The sequence below is a fragment of the Littorina saxatilis genome, linkage group LG4 (assembly GCF_037325665.1).
Source record: "Littorina saxatilis isolate snail1 linkage group LG4, US_GU_Lsax_2.0, whole genome shotgun sequence".
Classification (NCBI taxonomy): domain Eukaryota; kingdom Metazoa; phylum Mollusca; class Gastropoda; order Littorinimorpha; family Littorinidae; genus Littorina; species Littorina saxatilis.
In genome coordinates, this window is record NC_090248.1 from 9,536,478 (window position 1) to 9,557,720 (window position 21,243).

A 21,243-nucleotide genomic window follows, 5' to 3' on the forward strand; every position below is an offset into this window, starting at 1 on the left:
GGGTAGTGTGTGTGAGAGAGTGTGTGTGAGTTTGTGTGTCGGTGTCTGTGTGGGTGTGTTTGAGTAAGTTTTTGTTTGTGCGCGTGTGTATATGTGTGTGCGTGCGTTTGTTTGTGTGTGTTTTGTTTTTTACAGGGTGCTGTTTGCATGGAACAAAGTTGAATCATGCGACACATCCTTAAACATTACACATTATCCTCCCACGGGCCTGACAGGTTTCAGTTCACCTGCTCAGCTTGGGAAGGGAGGTAGAGAAAACTAGGGCCATTTCAACGATTGCTGTGTGGTGGAGAATTTACCGCACGGGTAGTGGTCGATGGCCACACTTTTGTACTGACGTAACCCATGCTTTGGTGGAACTGATTTCAAAATTAAACCTATCCGCAGGCATGCTCAGAGTAAAATAACCTTGAGGAAAAGTGCTGTATGTGTTTTGATTTGATTTGATTTGATTTGATTTGATTTATGCAACAGGGTCTGTGGTTGGTCAGGCTTTCTCTGAACATCCGAACATCCGCAAACTGGGCTTCACAGGGTCAACTCCCATCGGAAAAACTATTATGGAAAGGTAGGATTGGGTTTTGGCAATAGTTTGGGTGCAAATTTACTACTATCAGTAATCGGTTTATTGACACCTCGTTTGTAATGTGTTTTCTTTTTAACACACACTTCCTGTTAAGACAGATAGTTCAAGGTAAATGTCTTTTTTTCTGCAATAAAAAAAAGCAGTGGGACCAGATAAATGTGATGTCTCAAGTATAAGCCATCATCTTCTTACATCTAATTATAGACAAACCTCCCCTGACGTCCACCTCTTGATAACAACCACCTCCCCACAACAACCACCCCAAAGCGTTTTATTTTTGAGTCACTTGAGAAAAAGTGACTCTATGTAATCGGTCAGTGTTAGTCTGTCCGGCCGGCCGTCCGGCCGGCGACACCACCTTAACGTTCGACTTTTCTCGGAAACTATCAAAGCGATCGGGCTCATATTTTGTTTAGTCGTGACCTCCAATGACCTCTACACTTTAACGATGGTTTCGTTGACCTTTGACCTTTTTCAAGGTCACAGGTCAGCGTCAAAGGAAAAATTAGACATTTTATATCTTTGACAAAGTTCATCGGATGTGATTGAAACTTTGTAGGATTATTCTTTACATCAAAGTATTTACATCTGTAGCCTTTTACGAACGTTATCAGAAAAACAAGGGAGATAACTAGCCTTTTCTGTTCGGCAACACACAACTTAACGTTGGGCTTTTCTCGGAAACTATAAAAGTGACCGGGCTCAAATTTTATGTGAACGTGACTCATTGTGTTGTGAATAGCAATTTCTTCCTGTCCATCTGATGCCTCATATAATATTCAGAACTGCGAAAGTGACTCGATCGAGCGTTTGCTCTTCTTGTTAATGTTTATATATAATTCACCTTCCATAGCAACCACCTGTCTTATTATGACCACTGTTGGAAAATCTGTGGATGGTCGTTATAGAGAGTATCAACTGTACATGTATAATTGGTGGTTATAGAGAGTATCAACTGTACATGTATAATTGGTGGTTATAGAGAGTATCAACTGTACATGTATAATTGGTGGTTATAGAGAGTATCAACTGTACATGTATAATTGGTGGTTATAGAGAGTATCAACTGTACATGTATAATTGGTGGTTCTGTGTTGTCTGCTTTCAGTTGTGCCAAGGCTAACCTGAAGAAGGTTTCGCTGGAGTTGGGTGGGAAGTCCCCGCTGATCATCTTCAGTGACTGCGACCTGGAGAAGGCTGTGAGAATGGTGAGTCACCGCGGTGATTATCGTTAACCTCATGATGGTGGTGATTACCATGGTGATTATCGTTAGCCTCATGATTCCGGTAATTATCATTAATTTTGAGGGTGTGGTGGTTATAGTTAACTTCGTGAGTGTGATGGTTAACTCATTCAAAGCGCGTCTAAATTTCCCCTGTGTTCCCTGCCAGCGCGCGATTTAGAGCCATTTTGAAAAAATTATTAAAAATCAACAACACAAAATAACCTTACATACCTTTATGTTTTGCAAAGTTTGGAACTTACTCTTTTAGAAAATATATGAAACATTTGAAAGTACATACCTTTTGTTGTCTTCATATCCAGGCAAAATATCCAATTTGAAGCAAAACAAAAAAACTTGTTACGTCATGGGTTCATCATACACAATGTCATGATCGACATTTTCATTGCCCGAATCATCACCCAAATGATCGTCCATTGGCACAAACTCGTCACCAGAATCTAAAATATCATCTCCACTATCATCATCGCTAAGGTCAAGATCAGAACCGTACTGAATAACAAGTTCTAGCACTCTTTTCAAGTTACTACGTCTCAGCAGAACGATCCGCCATCTTTGAAAAGTCAAAACACGTGGGTCGCACACCGCCAACAAAATTAAATTAATCCCAACAATTGAAGGGAAGGAACTGTTTACAGTGAATGGTTCCACTGTAGACAGATAGAAGTTCATTGCAGGGGTTGTTTCCCTTGGTCAGCAGGACCGTTTACACTGTTAAAAATTCGTGATATCCGTCGGATCTCAAGTGCCGGCACGCAGCCAACGCTAAACACAGGTGTCGGACTTCCAGGTCCGACGCGCAGCGAATGAGTTAAGGTTAACTTGGGTGATTATTGTTTACTTTGTGACTTTTGTGATTATCGTTAATTGTGTTTTGTGGCCATGCAACACAGGTGGGAGAGTGACCTTTTTTTTTAGTCATGGAGCATTTGAAAATTGACTGTATTCAGTGGCCTGGCTATTGTAGAAATACATTGGAGTAATGCACATACACACATTGTGGCTAAGTGTGTGAAGTGTTTGCTGTCTTAGTCCTACATGTCCAGAAAGACAAACACCAGTGTAAGATCACTGAAAACCTGTGTGAAACTTTTAAAGAGGGGCTTTATTTACTGTGTCTGCTGTCACACACCCACACAGGGATACACACCACACACACACACACACACAGAGGGATACACACCACACAAACACACACACACACCACACACACACACACACACACACACACACACACACACACACACACACACACACACACAGGGATACACACACACACACACACACAGGGACACACACACACACACACTCCTCCTTCCCTTCACCCCCCTCCCCCCCCCCCCCCCTCTAGTTAATCTGATTGTTGACATGTGACGTTGTAATGTGTTGACAGGGTATGAGTTCTGTGTACTTCAACAAGGGAGAGAACTGCATTGCCGCTGGTCGGCTGTTCGTTGAGGAATCGATTCATGACGAGTTTCTGGAAAGAGTGGTGAGTTATTTGACCAGACTTATTTCTTTGTAGACCCTTCTTTTAATATTTCATTAAATAACATATTCTTACTACAACTCACATAAATAGCATTAACTTCAGTTTGATGCGTTAGACATTGAAGCACTGACCCTGGTAACAGGGGGAGATAACTCCCAAAACAAAACAAACCCTTGACAACGGGTCCCGGGAGTTACCTCCCCCCACCGTCTGCCCGCGCATGCGCTGGACATACTGCCGGTATAGTCATTCCCTTCTTCAACACGCTAGCGAATAGACGTGTTTGCACTCTGGCTGTTTTCTTCAGCCGCTGGCCTGCCACGGTAGGCCGTTGACCCTTTGAAGTCTGAACGCTTCTTGCCTCTACTACGGTGAGATCTTTCTTGTTTATCTTGTTTTGCCTTGCCGCCATTTGCAAAGTGTATTTTGTTGGGGAACTTGACTCTAACTTGTCGGAGTTTCTTGTTCTTCTCAACTTGGCTTATAACGGTCAGGGCACTGTTAGCCGGTGCCGGCCGCCATTTGCATTTTGTAATTGTTGTTGAAATTTTGCACTTCGTCTTACGAAGTTTTTCTGTTCGTCAACTTGGCGCTTTCAGGTAGGAGCACCGTTGTTTAGGTGCCTGCCTTCTTTTGCTTGATTATTTTTGGGTTGTGAAACTTTTTGCTCCGATTTCTGGGGTCTTTTGTTGTCTCAACCTACTGTAGGCAGAGCGCTGTGTTACAAGCGCATGCCGCCATTTGCATTTTTGTTTTGTCTGCCGGTTGTGGAACTTTTGACTCCGATTTCTGGAGTTTTTTGTTACTTCAACCTAGTGTAGGCAGTGCCCGGTGTTACGGGTGCATGCCGCCATTTGCATTTTAGAATTTTGTATTATTTTTGCGAAATTTTCTCGTTGTGACTTGTCATTTCGATGGCGGACAAGGGGAAGAGCTCTGCCAAGCAGGTACCGGTGGGGTCGCCGCTGGGCAGTTCTGGGTCTGCGTCTTCGTCTAAAAGTAAATCTAAGAAGTCGCGTTCGAAAGATAAAGATAAAGTTTCGCCGGCGAAACGACCTCTGGTCAGTGTGTTTGATCCGGTGAGCAAGGAGTCGTTGCGTGTTTCGATTGATCCTCCTGCTAGCATGCCTGTGTTGTCGCCGCAGGAGAAAGAGACTCAGGCGGTCTCGCGCGATGAATTGTTTGCTCTTTTTTCTACTTTCAAGGATCAAATGAGGGAGATGCTGGCAACTGACAGGGGTGTGTCTTACTCCACCATTCCAGCTTTGCCTCCAGGGGTTGGCAACGCTGCCTCTTTGTCGAGGATTCTTCCTTCTGCTACGATTACGTCGGCGGACGTTGCTGATCCTCAGCTTTCGGCTTCGGCCGATCAGGTACGTGTTAGTGGAAGTTCGGGGTGTTCGGCGCAAATGCGTGCTGCTCATCTCGACGGTTATTCCACCCTTGACGCTGGGGCCGGTACGTCCGGTCCCTCGTACTCGGGTTCAACTGCTTCGGCAAAGGGATTTCCGGCCACAGGATCTCTTCCGAGAGATCGTGGCACTTTCATTTCGTTACCATCGACTTCCGGTTCACAGCCTACGGGGGTTCCGGTCGTTGGTGGTAACGGCAATCCGTTTCCTGCCTTCACTTCCGCTCAGGCGGCTGTGGTCGGCGGGGGACAGGTTGGGTCGGCTTCCGGTCAAAGCACAGGTGTGTTTCCGGTCGCCTTTCCTTCCGGATTGCCAGCTACCAGTGGTAGCAGCTCGGCTATACCGGCTCCCCTTGGTGTGGTTACACAGGGTTCCGGTACGACGAGTTCATCAGTTCCGTTTAGGGACAATGATGGTTCCGGTCATGATCGGTCTTCATCGGACATCTTTGTTGATGATGGGGATGTTGACGAAGATTGTGGCGACTCTTCTGAGGCGGAACACAACTTTCGGGTTGAGAGGAGTTTCTCACGCGCGCTGAGTGCCGCCGCTGAGGTTACCTCTAGATATTTTGCGGAAGGGGTGTCAACTTCGTCTTCACGGCTAGCAGCACCTCCTTCCGCGTTTGGCGATTTCCGGGGGGACAGTGAGGCTGGTGTCCGCTTCCGGTTTCGGGAGTCTCCCTCTATAGCCTATCAGATGGCTAGGGTCCTGGGTGCCAATTCCGATAGCATCGTTCCTCTTTTAACTGCACATGGGGATGCGCCGGAGTCTGTTCAAAATTGGTTGGCATCGCCGAGTGATTGTTCTCGCATGCCGGCGGATTTGAACCGTAAACCTAGGCTGTACGGGAAGCCTGTTCATTTGATCGATTCTTTCGCGCTTCCGAGTTCCCCGCTTCAGGTCACTCCGGAGCTGGCGAACTTACGGAAGGATGGGTACAAGAAGGAGAGGCCTTCAGTCTGTACCGAAGCCGGCGTGATCGCGATTGAGGAAGCTGGGAGAGTTTCTCTCGAGTTGTCTTCCGTGTCTGACACTCTTATTAGAGCGTTGTCCAGATCCATCTCTGTGTCGCTGGAGCCCTTTAAGTTCCGGGACGACGCGGTGGAAGAAGATGTTGTAACTTTGTTAGCAGCTCTTGCTAAGATCGTAGCTGAGCAGACCGCAACTTCGGCCAAGTTGTACACGCAGGCCGTGATGTGGCGTCGCGAAGCTCTGTTGAAGGACTCGAGACTGTCGGATAAAGCCACTGTTGAGGCTTTGAAAGTTTCTCCTTTCGCGAGTCAGAGCCTACTGGGTCCTGAGTCTCTTGAGGCTCTCAGGCGAGAGTCTCAAGATGCGAAGGACTTGCATTTTGTTAAGCTGTCTGAGCTTGCCCTTAAGCAGGGTCAGAAAAAAGGTGGTTCGGCGCCGCCTTCATCTTCTCGCGGCTCTGGACAGAAGACGAGGTCGCACAGGGGCGGCAGCCGTTCTCGCCCCTATAATAAGAGACCTTCCTTCGGGAAGAAGGGGTCAGGTGGCAAGCCTAACCCCCAATGAAGGCTCCCCGATCCAGCCACTCCCCTAGCCCCTACCCCTTTGGTAGCGGGCGGCCTCTCAAGGGCCGTTCCAGCTTGGTTGGCTCTTACGAGCAACTCTTGGGTTACGGGAGTGGTTCGATCGGGGTTCCGGTTGCTCTGGTTGGAGGACAAGGCCCCTCTAACCAGGACAACACCCAGGTTCAAGTTCCCCGCCGATCCAGAGGCTTGTGCCGTTATTCAGGCGGAAGTTCTACTGCTCTTGCGGAAGCAAGCGGTAGAAGAGGTCATCGATCGTCGGTCCCCTGGCTTTTACGGGAGACTGTTTGTCGTCCCGAAAGCGTCAGGGGGTTGGCGACCGGTGTTGGATCTGTCTCCCTTGAACGGCTTTCTCCGGAAAGTTCCGTTCAAGATGGAGACTCCAGCGTCTGTCAGGGAGGCCCTTCGTCCGTCGGACTGGGTCACTTCCATCGATCTGACAGACGCGTACTTCCACATTCTGATGCACAGGTCAGATCGAAAGTGGCTGCGGTTCCTGTGGGGCGACAGGGTGTTCCAGTTCAGGGCGCTGCCGTTCGGGCTTTCTTTAGCACCCTGGATTTTCACCATGATAGTGCGCCAGCTTTGCGCGTTAGTGCGCCAGAAAGGGATTCGTCTCAGAGTTTATCTGGACGACTGGTTGATTCTGAGTCAACAAGAGTCCCTGTGCGGGCAGCACACCCAGATAGTCTTGCAGACTGCGAGAGACTTAGGTTTCTTCGTGAACCAAGGGAAGTCCGACTTGGTTCCCTCTCAGGAGTTCACTTATCTGGGCATGGTGTTCGACACCCTAGCTTGGACTGTGCGTCCCGCCCAGCGGAGGATAGACAAGCTGCAGGATCTGGTCAGGTCTCTGTCAAGCCTCCGCCACGCGCCTGTCAGGGTGTTGGCGTCACTCCAGGGCCAGATGGAGTCAATGTCTACCCTGATTCCTCTGGGCAGAGTTCACAAACGCCCGTTTCAGGCGTTTCTGAACTCTGCCTGGGATCCAGCCTCGCAAGGTTGGAATCTGTCTCTTCCCCTTCAGGGATGGTTCCTGGAGTCAACAAGGCAGTGGTTGGATTCGGCCTGGCTGGCTCAGGGCGTTCCGATTTCCTTGCCCCCCCCGGAGTTGCATCTTTTTACCGATGCGTCCCTTCAGGGTTGGGGAGCTCATCTGGAGGGGAACACAGCTTCCGGTCTTTGGGACCAGGATCAGAAATCGTTGCATATCAACATTCTGGAGTTGGAAGCAGTGCGCCTCGGGCTTCGGGAGTTTGTCGCCTCGTTGCGGGGCAAGCATGTGTTGATCCACACGGACAACACAACTGTGGCCGCGTACCTGAACAAGCAGGGGGGTACGCGCTTGCTGGTTCTGTCCAACAGGGCTTGCGAGATTCTCGCTTGGGCGTTCCTTCAGGGAATTGTGATTTCAGCGAAGTACCTTCCGGGGTGCCTGAACATCTTGGCAGATTCACTCAGTCGCACTTCGCAGATTCTGCACTCGGAGTGGACTATCGCACACCAAGCACTGCGGCGTCTGTGGACGCAGGTGGACAAACCCCTCGTGGATCTGTTTGCCACCCGGTTCTCTCGGCGTCTCCCAGTCTTCGTGTCTCCAGTGCCCGACCCGGAGGCTTGGGAGGTCAACGCCATGGAAATAGACTGGAAGGATCTGGTAGCTTATGCCTTCCCTCCCATTCCGTTGCTGGGCAAGGTTCTGAGAAAGGCGGACTTGGAGAAGCCAAGGCTGGTTCTCATAGCGCCGTTGTGGCCGAGCCAGGCGTGGTTTCCGGACCTTCTTCGTCTAGCCGACGGTCCACCCATTCCTCTCGATCTTCGAGAAGGGGAGCTTCTGCAACCGAGGTCGGGGATCCCTCACAGGGACCCTCATCTCCTGGCTCTACACGCTTGGGTTCTGTCAGGAGAGCGTTGAAGCGCGCTGGGGCGTCAGACCTCACTCTGACATTGGTGCAGAAGGCGCATAGAAGATCTACTTCTGCTGTTTATTCGTCCCATTGGGCTGCTTGGGCCCAGTGGTGTCGTCTTAACGGCGTTAACCCGTTGTCTCCACGCACTATGCAGGTTGCAAATCATTTGGCTTGGCTGTCCTCCCAAGGTCGGACGGCGTCTACCCTCAGGGTACGTCGTTCTGCCATTTCCACTACCCTCAAGCAGTTGGGACGCTCTATTGCCCTGGACGGGGTGATCGCAAGTGTCATTAAAGGTTCCGCTCTTAGCTCTGCTTCACGCAGAACGTCTGTCCCAGCCTGGGATCTCTTACTGGTACTGGAATTTTTGCGCTCCTCGGTTTTCGAACCTTTGAAAGAGGCTAGTCTGTCTAACCTTACTAAGAAGACTCTCCTACTTATTTTGCTTGCGTCAGCGCGTCGGGGAAGCGAGGTTCACGCTCTTTCTGGACTTAATCAGGATATTTCCTTCGAAAAAGATGGCTCGGTTATCTTGCGTTTTTCGCCTGTGTTTTTAGCAAAGAATCAAAAACCTAACCAGCCGTCTCCTGTTGTGAACATACAGTCGCTGCGTTCTATTTTACCGCGCGGTGACCCTGACCTCTTGAACTGCCCGGTCCGGGCTCTGCGGGCTTACCTGTCTCGCACGGCTCCGTTAAGAGCTTCATCTCAGAAATTGCTTTTCATCTCGTTAAACGTAGCCAGGGATAAGGATATCGTTAAGACGACTTTGGCGAGATGGTCTGCCGGGCTTATAAGGCAAGCATATGAGTGGTGGCAGACACATGGGGGGGGACGCTCCGTTCTCCCATTGCGGTCGCCTCGTACGCATGAGGCGAGAGCCTGGGCCGCCTCTCTAGCGGTCTTGCGCTCAGGCAGGATGACTGAAGTGCTCAGAGCAGCATACTGGAAGTCTGAAGACGTTTTCATAAACTTTTATCTACGTGATATTGCCAGCACTAGGCAAGATGGCTCGAGCTGTTTGCCTGCCATGGTGGCAGCTGGCCAGGTTCTACCGAAGGTTTAGGTGAGTTTCCCGCCTCCTTGTGTAGCAATCTGCTATTTATGTGAGTTGTAGTAAGAATATGTTATTTAATCGAAAATTTCTTATCAAATTTTCATTTAATTAATATACTTACCAACTCACATAGTTAATGCCCTCCCTACCTACCCCGCTTTGTGTGGTTTAAGGTGGTGTTTCAGTGGGAATGACTATACCGGCAGTATGTCCAGCGCATGCGCGGGCAGCCGGTGGGGGGAGGTAACTCCCGGGACCCGTTGTCAAGGGTTTGTTTTGTTTTGGGAGTTATCTCCCCCTGTTACCAGGGTCAGTGCTTCAATGTCTAACGCATCAAACTGAAGTTAATGCTATTTATGTGAGTTGGTAAGTATATTAATTAAATGAAAATTTGATAAGAAATTTTCGATTTTGTGTGTTACGCTATGCCTGCATGTATTATTTTGTGTATGCAAGTACAACTATCCCAACATATCTTATGATTATCAACTGTTTGTGTCGGTCATAGAGAGATCATGACTAAGACACATCCACTGTTAGCCCTTTAAGCCCCGTCTGTTCTGCTTTTAGATGTCTAGTGTACTTTTGTACTACTAACAATCTTAAAAAGTCTTAGGTTTAGGCTTATAACTGCTCATATCTGTTGAACCAGTGGACCAGTTGATTTGGTTTGGGCTTATAACTGCTCATATCTGTTGAACCAGTGGACCAGTTGATTAGGTTTAGGCTTATAACTGCTCATATCTGTTGAACCAGTGGACCAGTTGATTAGGTTTAGGCTTATAACTGCTCATATCTGTTGAACCAGTGGACCAGTTGATTAGGTTTAGGCTTATAACTGCTCATATCTGTTGAACCAGTGGACCAGTTGATTAGGTTTAGGCTTATAACTGCTCATATCTGTTGAACCAGTGGACCAGTTGATTAGGTTTAGGCTTATAACTGCTCATATATGTTGAACCAGTGGACCAGTTGATTAGGTTTAGGCTTATAACTGCTCATATCTGTTGAACCAGTGGACCGGTTGATTAGGTTTAGGCTTATAACTGCTCATATCTGTTGAACCAGTTGATTTGGTTTGGCTTTTTGAATGAAAGCTATAAAAACAGCCATTTAATTTGAAAAGTAAATAGAGGGAAATCAGAGATGAGATATCCTCTGGCTAAAGTGCAAAAATCCTGTATGAAAAATCGGAGGATGACAGTGGCTTATTCATTTCAATGCTTGTAATTCTCTCAGGCGCCAGGAGACTTTTTTTTAAACACACGTATATTCAGGGTGCTTAGGTTTCACTCTGTTTGTTTGCCTGTTTATCTGTCTCTTCCCCCCGCGGGTTAGGGGGAAGAATTTACCCGATGCTCCCCAGCATGTCGTAAGAGGCGACTAACGGATTCTGTTTCTCCTTTTACCCTTGTTAAGTGTTTCTTGTATAGAATATAGTCAATGTTTGTAAAGATTTTAGTCAAGCAGTATGTAAGAAATGTTAAGTCCTTTGTACTGGAAACTTGCATTCTCCCAGTGAGGTCATATATTGTACTACGTTGCAAGCCATTGGAGCAATTTTTTGATTAGTGCTTCTGTGAACAAGAAACAATTATCAAGTGGCTCTATCCCATCTCCCCCCTTTCCCCGTCGCGATATAACCTTGAACGGTTGAAAACGACGTTAAACACCAAATAAAGAAAGAAATCTGTCTCTTTGTTTGCACTTATAGATGCCTGGTTCTGCATAACTCCCACTTACTCTTGTTGCACATATCGTACGAATGCATTTAGAGCTCGTATGTCCCTTAGTTTCTTAGAGAAAACAAGAAGAGCAAACGCTCGATCGAGTCACTTTCGCAGTTCTGAATATTATATGAGGCATCAGATGGACAGGAAGAAATTGCTATTCACAACACAATACAGATGTAAATAATTTGATGTAAAGAATAATCCTATAAAGTTTGAATCAAATCCGATGAATAGTTTCAGAGATATGATATTTCAATTTTTTTCCTTCAAGACATACCTGTGACCTTGAAAAAGGTCAAAGGTCACCAAAGCAGACGTCAAAGTGTAGAGGTCACTGGGAGTCACGTTCACATAAAATTTGAGCCCGGTCACTTTTATAGTTTCCGAGAAAAGCCCAACGTTAAGTTGTGTGTTGCCGAACAGAAAAGGCTAGTTATCTCCCTTGTTTTTCTGATAACGTTCGTAAAAGGCTACAGATGTAAATACTTTGATGTAAAGAATAATCCTACAAAGTTTCAATCACATCCGATGAACTTTGTCAAAGATATAAAATGTCTAATTTTTCCTTTGACGCTGACCTGTGACCTTGAAAAAGGTCAAAGGTCAACGAAACCATCGTTAAAGTGTAGAGGTCATTGGAGGTCACGACTAAACAAAATATGAGCCCGATCGCTTTGATAGTTTCCGAGAAAAGTCCAACGTTAAGGTGGTGTCTACGGACGGCCGGCCGGACGGCCGGCCGGACAGACTAACACTGACCGATTACATAGAGTCACATTTTCTCAAGTGACTCAAAAATAGTGTTTTGTGTTATCAGCTGGTAGAAATCAGCAAGATGAAGATCGGAGACCCCCTTGACCGCTCAACTGACCACGGACCACAGAACCACCGCGCTCACATGGAGAAACTGGTTGAGTTCTGCGACATTGGGGTCAAGGAGGGAGCCACCCTGGTCACTGGAGGAAAACAGGTGGATATGCCAGGTGAGCACAGGTGGAGAGCGAGAGAGAGAGAGAGAGAGAGAGAGAGAGAGAGAGAGAGAGAGAGAGAGAGAGAGAGAGAGAGAGAGAGAGAGAGAGAGAGAGAGAGAGAGAGAGAGAGAGAGAGAGAGAGAGAGAGAGAGAGAGAGAGAGAGAGAGAGAGAGAGAGAGAGAGAGAGAGAGAGAGAGAGAGAGAGAGAGGGGGTAGAGACAAAGAGTCAAAGAGAGAGAGAGAGAGAGAGAGAGAGAGAGGGGGGGTAGAGACAAAGAGAAAGAGAGACAAAGAGTCAAAGAGAGAGAGAGAGAGAGAGAGAGAGAGAGAGAGAGAGAGAGAGAGAGAGAGAGAGAGAGAGAGAGAGAGAGAGAGAAAGAGTCAGAGAAAGAGTCAGAGAAAGAGTCAGAGAAAGAGTCAGAGAAGGGAGAGAGAGAGGAGAGAGAAAGAGAGGAGAGAAGAGTCAGGGAAGGGGGAGAGAGAGTCAAAGAGAGAGAGTGAGAGTCAAAGAGAGAGAGGAGAGAAAGAGTCAGAGAAGGGAGAGAGAGTCAAAGAGAGAGAGTCAAAGAGAGAGAGAGAGAGAAAGAGTCAGAGAAGGAGTCAGAGAAGGGAGAGAAAGAGTCAGAGAAGGGAGAGAGAGAGAAAGAGTCAAAGAAGGGAGAGAGAGAAAGAGTCAGAGAAGGGAGAGAGAGAGAAAGAGTCAAAGAAGGGAGAGAGAGAGAGTCTTTCTGCTAAGAATGTCAAAGTATTTTAGCCCCAAGTTCACCTTTTCCTATTTGTTCATCCTTTCATTATTATTTATTTGTTGTATGTATCGTTCGTCCACTTCCAAGATTGATAGACAAAGATTCTACTGAATGTTTTGTTTTGTTTATACAGTTAATTAACTGTTCTATTGACTAACCTTAATTCTTGTTTTTGTGTGTGTTGGTATTCTTCAGTCTTTTCAGTTTTTGTGAATCCGTCTTGAGGGAATGCTATGTTGTTTCAGGTCTGTTCAGTTTTTGTGATTCAGTCTTGAGGGAATGCTATGTTGTTTCAGGTCTGTTCAGTTTTTGTGATTCAGTCTTGAGGGAATGCTATGTTGTTTCAGGTCTGTTCAGTTTTTGTGATTCAGTCTTGAGGGAATGCTATGTTGTTTCAGGTCTGTTCAGTTTTTGTGATTCAGTCTTGAGGGAATGCTATGTTGTTTCAGGTCTGTTCAGTTTTTGTGATTCAGTCTTGAGGGAATGCTATGTTGTTTCAGGTCTGTTCAGTTTTTGTGAATCAGTCTTGAGGGAATGCTATGTTGTTTCAGGTCTGTTCAGATTTTGTGAATCAGTCTTGAGGGAATGCTATGTTGTTTCAGGTCTGTTCAGTTTTTGTGAATCAGTGTTGAGGGAATGCTATGTTGTTTCAGGTCTGTTCTTCCAGCCCACTGTCTTCACGGACGTTGAGGATCACATGATGATTGCCATTGAGGAGTCCTTCGGCCCCGTCATGATCATCTCCAAGTTTCAAGATGGGTAAGAAAGAAAACTAAATAGCTGATTTTTTTGAGTCACTTGAGAAAAAGTGACTCTGGCCGTCCGTAGACACCACCTTAACGTTGGACTTTTCTCGGAAACTATCAAAGCGATCGGGCTCATATTTTGTTTAGTCGTGACCTCCAATGACCTCTACACTTTAACGATGGTTTCGTTGACCTTTGACCTTTTTCAAGGTCACAGGTCAGCGTCAAAGGAAAAATTAGACATTTTATATCTTTTCTCGGAAACTATCAAAGCGATCGGGCTCATATTTTGTTTAGTCGTGACCTCCAATGACCTCTACACTTTAACGATGGTTGCGTTGACCTTTGACCTTTTTCAAGGTCACAGGTCAGCGTCAAAGGAAAAATTAGACATTTTATATCTTTGACAAAGTTCATCGGATGTGATTGAAACTTTGTAGGATTATTCTTTACATCAAAGTATTTACATCTGTAGCCTTTTACGAACGTTATCAGAAAAACAAGGGAGATAACTAGCCTTTTCTGTTCGGCAACACACAACTTAACGTTGGGCTTTTCTCGGAAACTATAAAAGTGACCGGGCTCAAATTTTATGTGAACGTGACTCATTGTGTTGTGAATAGCAATTTCTTCCTGTCCATCTGATGCCTCATATAATATTCAGAACTGCGAAAGTGACTCGATCGAGCGTTTGCTCTTCTTGTTTTCATCACAATGGCCCCTACCCCCCCCCCCCCCCCCTACACACACAACTTCCTTCAAGTTCTCTTCTCCCCCCCCCCCCCCCCAAAAAAATAAATAAATAAAAAAATAAGGTAGTGCCGTACTGTATGGCAGCTCGCTTTCCCAAGTAAGAAAGCAGCCTGAAATTTGACGAGGGTAACCTTACAGGACTATATAAAACCTTATCCTTATCTTTATCCTCATAACGACATGCTAGTCTGAACACCTGCATAATGTTCTCACAGCTGCATGCCTATGTGTGCTGCAATGCACTTTAAATTCTAAATGGTTTTAGCATATCGTCAGTGGCCTTTGAAGACCTCGTAACTTACATTTTCCCGATTTTCGGATTTTTGCATGGTTCCGTCCCTTGATTTTTTTCCTATCATCTGTGAAAAGCTTGTAACTCTATCTATTTTGCAAAGGTCTTTTTCCCCTGATTTTAAAAACCTCGTATTGCCGTTGGGTGTTGAGACATTAGCGACATTAGCGGGAAAACCTCGTATTGTCTGTTTGAATCCCTGCGAGTCTGTTGAAAATCCTCGTAATTGTTCCTTAAATTCAAAACAAAAAAGTTCAAAACAAAAAGTGAAAACCTTGTATGTACACGTTTTGATCTGGTGAAGAGGAATTTGATTTTTAAAACACTCATTATCTCAGAACTATGATTTTGAAGATACGAGGTCTTCGAAGGCCACTGACGATATGTATTTTTTGTGGACATCATACTGCACTGCATTGTGTATTACTTATTTTCTTAAAAAAAAAGAAGTATGTGGCAATGTTCTTTGTAAGGTATTGCATTAAGTAAACATGTTCCATTAAAGCAGTTGCAGCCAGTCTGGGGGTTTTTTTGGTCATAACTTACTGTAGCTTTTTAAAATTTTTTTATGTGGTACTGTTAGTGTTCTTTGCAAGGTACTGCATTATATGTAACATTTACCATTAACCAGTTGCAGCTAGTCTGTTTTATTATTTTTTTTATAACTAACTGTAGCAACCAATGTTTAAATGCATCTTGATACATTTCACGGACTATAATGATGCTCTAATCTCCAATCTGGGTTGCATTTTCCAGTGACGTGGAAGGAGTGTTGCGACGGGCGAACAACACAGAGTTTGGTCTGGCGTCCGGCGTCTTCACCAAGAACATCGACAAGGCGTTGCACGTGGCCGACACTTTGCAGGCTGGAACCGTCTTCATCAACACGTACAACAAGACTGACGTCGCTGCGCCCTTCGGTGGATTCAAGCAGTCTGGTTTTGGCAAGGATCTGGGTAAGTCAATGTGTTTTTTTAATGGGATATATTGCTTGTTATAAAGAGATCTGCTTGTCAGTATTACTTGTGTGATTAATTCATGCGTCAGTCTGAATATTATGTTAAACCCTTGTATGAAGACCCAAAACAGTCCAAGAAAATCAGGTTTTAAAAAAAGGGGAGTCTTAAATTGGAGGTAAATTTGCAGAGGCCATGCACAGAAAACCACTCTCTCGCTGTCTGTACTCTGTAGATACCTTTTCACCTGACTGTCTGGTTTTTTTTATCTGCTTATGCTTGTCTTCCTACCTCTCTTTCTGTGTCTGTCAGATGTAACATCTCTCTCTCTCTCTCTCTCTCTCTCTCTCTCTCTCTCTCTCTCTCTCTCTGTCTCTCCCACCTTCTTGTTTTAACCTGATAGGTTCTCTCTAGTTGAGCATTTTATTTGAACCTTCTCTGTACACATTGCAGACTTTTTTTTTTTTAGGTAATAATAATGTTTTGTTTGTTCATTTGTATAGGTCAAGAAGCTCTGCTGGAGTATCTGAAAACAAAGTCAGTGACAGTGGAATACAACTAGTCCTTCAGCAGAGAACAAATGGTGAGGAAGACTTATTTTTCTTTAAAAGATCAAATATCTTTAAAAGTTTTATTTTTCCTGGCTGTGGTAAGCATTCACTGCAGGCGCCAGAAGACCAGTTTACATTCATGCATATCATGTTTACAGGTTTGTTTTTAACATTTTATTTTTGTTTGACAGAAAAATAAACTTTGAGAAAAAGGTAAAAGAAGGGAGGAAAGAGTCCCAGCTTCTTTAAATGTGCTCTACATCATGAAAGTGATTTATGGTTGTATTCTGTGTGTGTGTGTGGATGTGTGTGTGTGTGTTATTTCAGCATGGCAATTTATTACTGTTTCATGTCTTTTCCAGATCGCCAGTAATGGATCTATCCGCTCATGTGAAAAGCCTCAAATAAAGCAACTTTCACAATTTGGCTACAGCCAGTCACTTACCCTACCACATGAATGTAAATTGATTTGATATCTTGCAAGCATATAAACAAGAGTCGTCCTCAGTTCCTGCTTCACATTCTTTTTAATGGATTTGATCATTTCCGTCGGTGCAAGCCACCGACAGATGTAGAATTGCACAGAAAATGAGACGGCACGAGGAAGTGTGGAAAAACATTCCTTCTATCAAACTTATGTTGACGGGAACAATGGTCTAGTGGAAAAGACGTCGGCCTCCCAAGCGGAAGGTCGTGTGTTAGAATTCCGGCCGCGCCTGGTTGGTCAAGGGTGGAGATTTTCCAAGGTCAAATTATGTGCAGACCTGCTAATGCCAGACCTGCTAGTGCCTTGAGTACACGCCACTGTGCGCACTGAACAGATCTTGTAATCCATGTCAGAATTTGGTGGCTTATAGAAACACGAAAAATACCAAGCATGCATCCCTCGAAAGCGGCGTATGGCTGCCTAAGTGGTGGGGTAAAAACGGTCATACATGTAAAAACTAGGAGCTTCAGCAGACCATGAATGAAGAAGAAATTGGTGCTGGTAAACTAGGCCACATGTTGGCCATAAGATGCAATGAGTGTAGAGGTCTATTATCGGAAGTGCTATTAACAGTGTATTTTCTTGTCATATTATGGAAACCAAAGTGCAGTGCTACATAGTCTTTTTGGAACAGCTTGCTTCTTTTTCTCTCAAACATTTTCATCAAGAGCATAATCTTTTTGAATGGCATTTAAGAATGTTTGTCTTTTTGGTAGGGTGTGGTAATAAGCTGTATGGTGTATATGAGACATTGTTAACCTTTTGTGGTGAATGTTTTTGCTTTGTCTGAAAGATCTTCAAATTGTTATTGTTTTTGCTTTGAACTATTTGCAAAGTGTATGCTTCTCTGAACTATTGATACAGTATCTCATGGCTGTGGTATGTTTATAGGTGAGACAACCTAGGGTTGTCAGAGATTTATTTGAAACTTTTGCTGTGTGTACCCGAGCTCTTTGGAATTGTTGATATGTAGCGGGTGAGGTGTGGTTATTGACTGTGTTGTAATGTGTTCTGTGTGCATTTGTTTATGGTTGAATCACTGAATGCTTCTAAAAAAATGTATGTCTAGGTATTGTGTGTTTTTTGTATAAATATTATTGCACAATATTTTTGTACATAAGTGTTTGTCTAAGAAAAGATGAATGGATGCCGATGTAAGTGGTTGTATTACCGGGCACAGTCATGGATGAAAATCTCATCCTCATTCAGCATTAGCACAGGCTTTGTTAAATTTACATGTAAATATATTTGGTTTAGTGTATTGTACTTATGTACTTACATATATGGATAACAAGTATTGTAACCCCCCCCGGGTTAGGGGGAAGAATTTACCCGATGCTCCCCAGCATGTCGTAAGAGGCGACTAACGGATTCTGTTTCTTCTTTTACCCTTGTTAAGTGTTTCTTGTATAGAATATAGTCAATGTTTGTAAAGATTTAAGTCAAGCAGTATGTAAGAAATGTTAAGTCCTTTGTACTGGAAACTTGCATTCTCCCAGTAAGGTAATATATTGTACTACGTTGCAAGCCCCTGGAGCAATTTTTTGATTAGTTCTTTTGTGAACAAGAAACAATTAACAAGTGGCTCTATCCCATCACCCCCCTTCCCTCCGTCGCGATATAACCTTGAACGGTTGAAAACGACGTTAAACACCAAATAAAGAAAGAAAGAAACAAATGAAATTGGTCACGCTTACGGATTGACATTCCATTTGACATTTTCGTATTATATATATACGGTATAATGTTATCAGTTGATTTGATTATTTGGTATGACAGAGTAACCCATATAATTATTAGAGCCAGAATTTAGAGCTTGTAAAGAGAAACAGGTTTGAAAAATGGTAACTGTTAATTATTCTGCACTTTTTCAAATGACACCGAGTATTGTTACGTTTTTTTGCATCCGTCTCCTGGATTTAATTAGAGCTGGGATCTAATTGCTTGTAAAGAAATGCCGGTTTGAAAAATGGCTAGCATGGTCACTGTTAATATTCTGCACTTTTTTAAATGACAGAGTATTTTCTTGGGGCTTTTTTAAATGACAGAGTATTTTCTTGGGGCTTTTTTTAAATGACAGAGTATTTTCTGGGGGCTTTTTTAAATGACAGAGTATTTTCTTGGGGCTTTTTTAAATGACAGAGTATTTTCTTGGGGCTTTTTGCATTTGCATGGGTGGGACTGAAAAATGTCATGAATCCTGAACCGAAAAAAAACAAGAGGCTCACGTAAGAAATCGACAAACATTAACACAAACTCAATCACTCCGTCACACATACACACACACACTTCAAGGCTCACGTAAGAAATCGACAAACATTAACACAAACTCAATCACTCCGTCACACATACACACACACAGTACACACACACACACACACACACACACACACACACACACACAGAGAAAGAGCACAGGTGAAACTGTGCAAGAAAGCGAGACACTAGATCTAGATCTGTCTGTCTGCATGTAGCCTGCTTACATGGACACGACTGCCAAATAGTCTCGGTCCGCTCAAAATAACAATCACCGAGACTTTCAGTAATTCCATCGCGTGACGTCTAACCCTCGTACGTCATAATGTGACGTCAATGTAATATGACGTCTTCAAATGTTAAAGTTTCTACCACAGACATACATACATACATACGCACGCACGCACGCACGCACAGACAGACAAAAGTTAGCATCGCATAGGCTACACTTATGTGAGCCAAAAAAGGACATAATCGAATCCGGATTTCCGGCATATACTGGAAGAATCCCACCCATGCATTTGTCTCATGTTTGAATGGGTTGCATTTGTGAAAACTTTCTGTCGATTATTTATAAAGTGATTTAGTAAAAATAGTGTTGATTATTTATAAAGTGATTTAGTCAGAAAAAAATGTTATTTATAAATTGATTGAGTAAGAAAAAAACACAATGTATATATTCAACCAGCACTGCATTTACTAAATGCTAAAAAAAAGTCTAGCCGAGTATGTGCACAAAGAGAGTGGGTGACAAAGGGGTCTTTGAGACTATCTTTTATGTAAGGTCTCTCCCTGTCTGTTTGAACACACTTAATGAGATGCTCCAAGTTGTTTTGAGTGTTTTGATCACTGAGGTGATGAAGGTGATGAAGGGTTGAAAAATATGTAAAGATTTTGTGTATAAGAAAATACATGTTGCCATCATTTTGAATGAAGAAAATGTATTTTTGGGTTATTTTTGGGAAAGTTTGAAAAGTGATTATATTTATTTTGTGAATTATTGTATTTTAATTACCAAAATGACCATTGGAAAATTTAAATATGGGAAAAAGTTAGATTTGGGTGTATTATTGGAAACTGAGCTGAACATTAGGAATAAATTTATGTTATGATTACTTTTATGTATTTATTTATTTAAACATATTAGTTTACTGATAAGGTTTATTGATTTAAACAATTTTAATGTACACATTTGACAGAGAAAAGAAAAGACCTATGAAGAAGGTTTGCTCCAAGCCACACAAAACAAAAAAAACAAAAAAACAACTAATAAGGCAAAAAAATAATTGTAGTAGCAAACCTGCATGCAACTGAGGTTAAAAAAAAAAAAAAGAAAAAAAAAAGGTCTCTCCCTGTCTGTTTGAACACACTTAATGAGATGCTCCAAGTTGTTTTGAGAGTGTCTTGATCACTGATTTAGTGTTGTGCAATGTGTAGAAGCAGTGTTAAAATCATTTAAAAAAAAAATTGATGCATGATTTGTGTCTCAGACTAAGATGTTGTGTTTAATTACAGTCACAGGACCAGCATCGATTACAATGAATGAAGATAATGAACATGAATGATTGAATCAGCCATGAAAGTTGCAATGTGTGCATCTAAGTATGCATGGGAGTACATGAGCAGAACCTGTTTTATTAAGTGTATTATTTGATAGTGTTGACATGAAGAAGCCATCAAGGTTTTCTGTTTGGCCGTTTTTGTTCTGTCTTCAATGCTATATATTGACATGTAGGTGCAACGGTTTTCTGTGCCATCTTTACATCTATATATATGCGATACACGAGAAAATCATATGAAGGTGCATGCATCCAGATTTATTTTGTATTGTTTCTGTGAAAACAGAACTACTTTTTGTTTGACTAAGGAAATCCAACATTTTCACAAGTTTGAAACTCTTATTTTCATTGAAGTGACTGCAGATTGTACAGTGGTACCTGCCATGAAAGGACACCCTTGGGACCAGCCAACAGTGTCCCTACATTGCAGGTGGCCTGTCATGACAGGTTTATTTTGGTAGAGATAATAGACAAGGGGACCTCAGAATGTCCTTTTAAGGAAGGTGTCCTCTCATCAGAGGGGCCACGCATAGCAGGTACTACTGTAGTGCCCTTCTGCCTGGCATTGTCTCTTGAACACGGTTAAAGATGTCTTCCTGTCTCAGTTAAGATACAGTATCGTTTCAGGTGAATATACTCCAGGCTTGATGTCCAGCTTACAAATCCAGCAGGTTAATAGAGTTGTGTTTGATAGTGATGGTATTTGGAAGCGAAAAAAAAAATGCAGCATAGTTCTGTTGCAGGGTCCATATTACTTTATTGTTTGTGAAACTGCTAAATTTGCAAATGAGCATGATTTAGAAAGTAAGATGTACAGCTGTGTGAAAACTATGCAAGTGAATAAAAATAAAGGCAGGCCTATTGGTGTTTTGTCAACTTGTTCAGGACTTCAACACACACACACGAAGCGGTCTGCACTATCAGCCTGTCAAGAT

At 43.7% G+C, this 21,243-nt stretch overlaps 1 protein-coding gene across 2 annotated transcripts in view; it reads left to right on the forward strand.

Annotated features, from left to right (window-relative positions):
- The window catches only part of LOC138963914 (cytosolic 10-formyltetrahydrofolate dehydrogenase-like), a 38,794-nt gene extending 17,627 nt beyond the window's left edge, over positions 1-21,167 (forward strand). For both annotated transcript variants that reach the window (XM_070335771.1, XM_070335772.1), the window contains exons 17-24: positions 475-568; positions 1,695-1,794; positions 3,224-3,322; positions 11,808-11,973; positions 13,362-13,467; positions 15,256-15,455; positions 15,959-16,038; positions 16,369-21,167. In XM_070335771.1, the coding sequence (XP_070191872.1) occupies positions 475-568; positions 1,695-1,794; positions 3,224-3,322; positions 11,808-11,973; positions 13,362-13,467; positions 15,256-15,455; positions 15,959-16,017 (824 nt within the window). In that variant the 3' untranslated portion in view covers positions 16,018-16,038; positions 16,369-21,167. The remainder of the gene's footprint in view (positions 1-474; positions 569-1,694; positions 1,795-3,223; positions 3,323-11,807; positions 11,974-13,361; positions 13,468-15,255; positions 15,456-15,958; positions 16,039-16,368) is intronic.
- Positions 21,168-21,243: the final 76 nt, after the last annotated feature.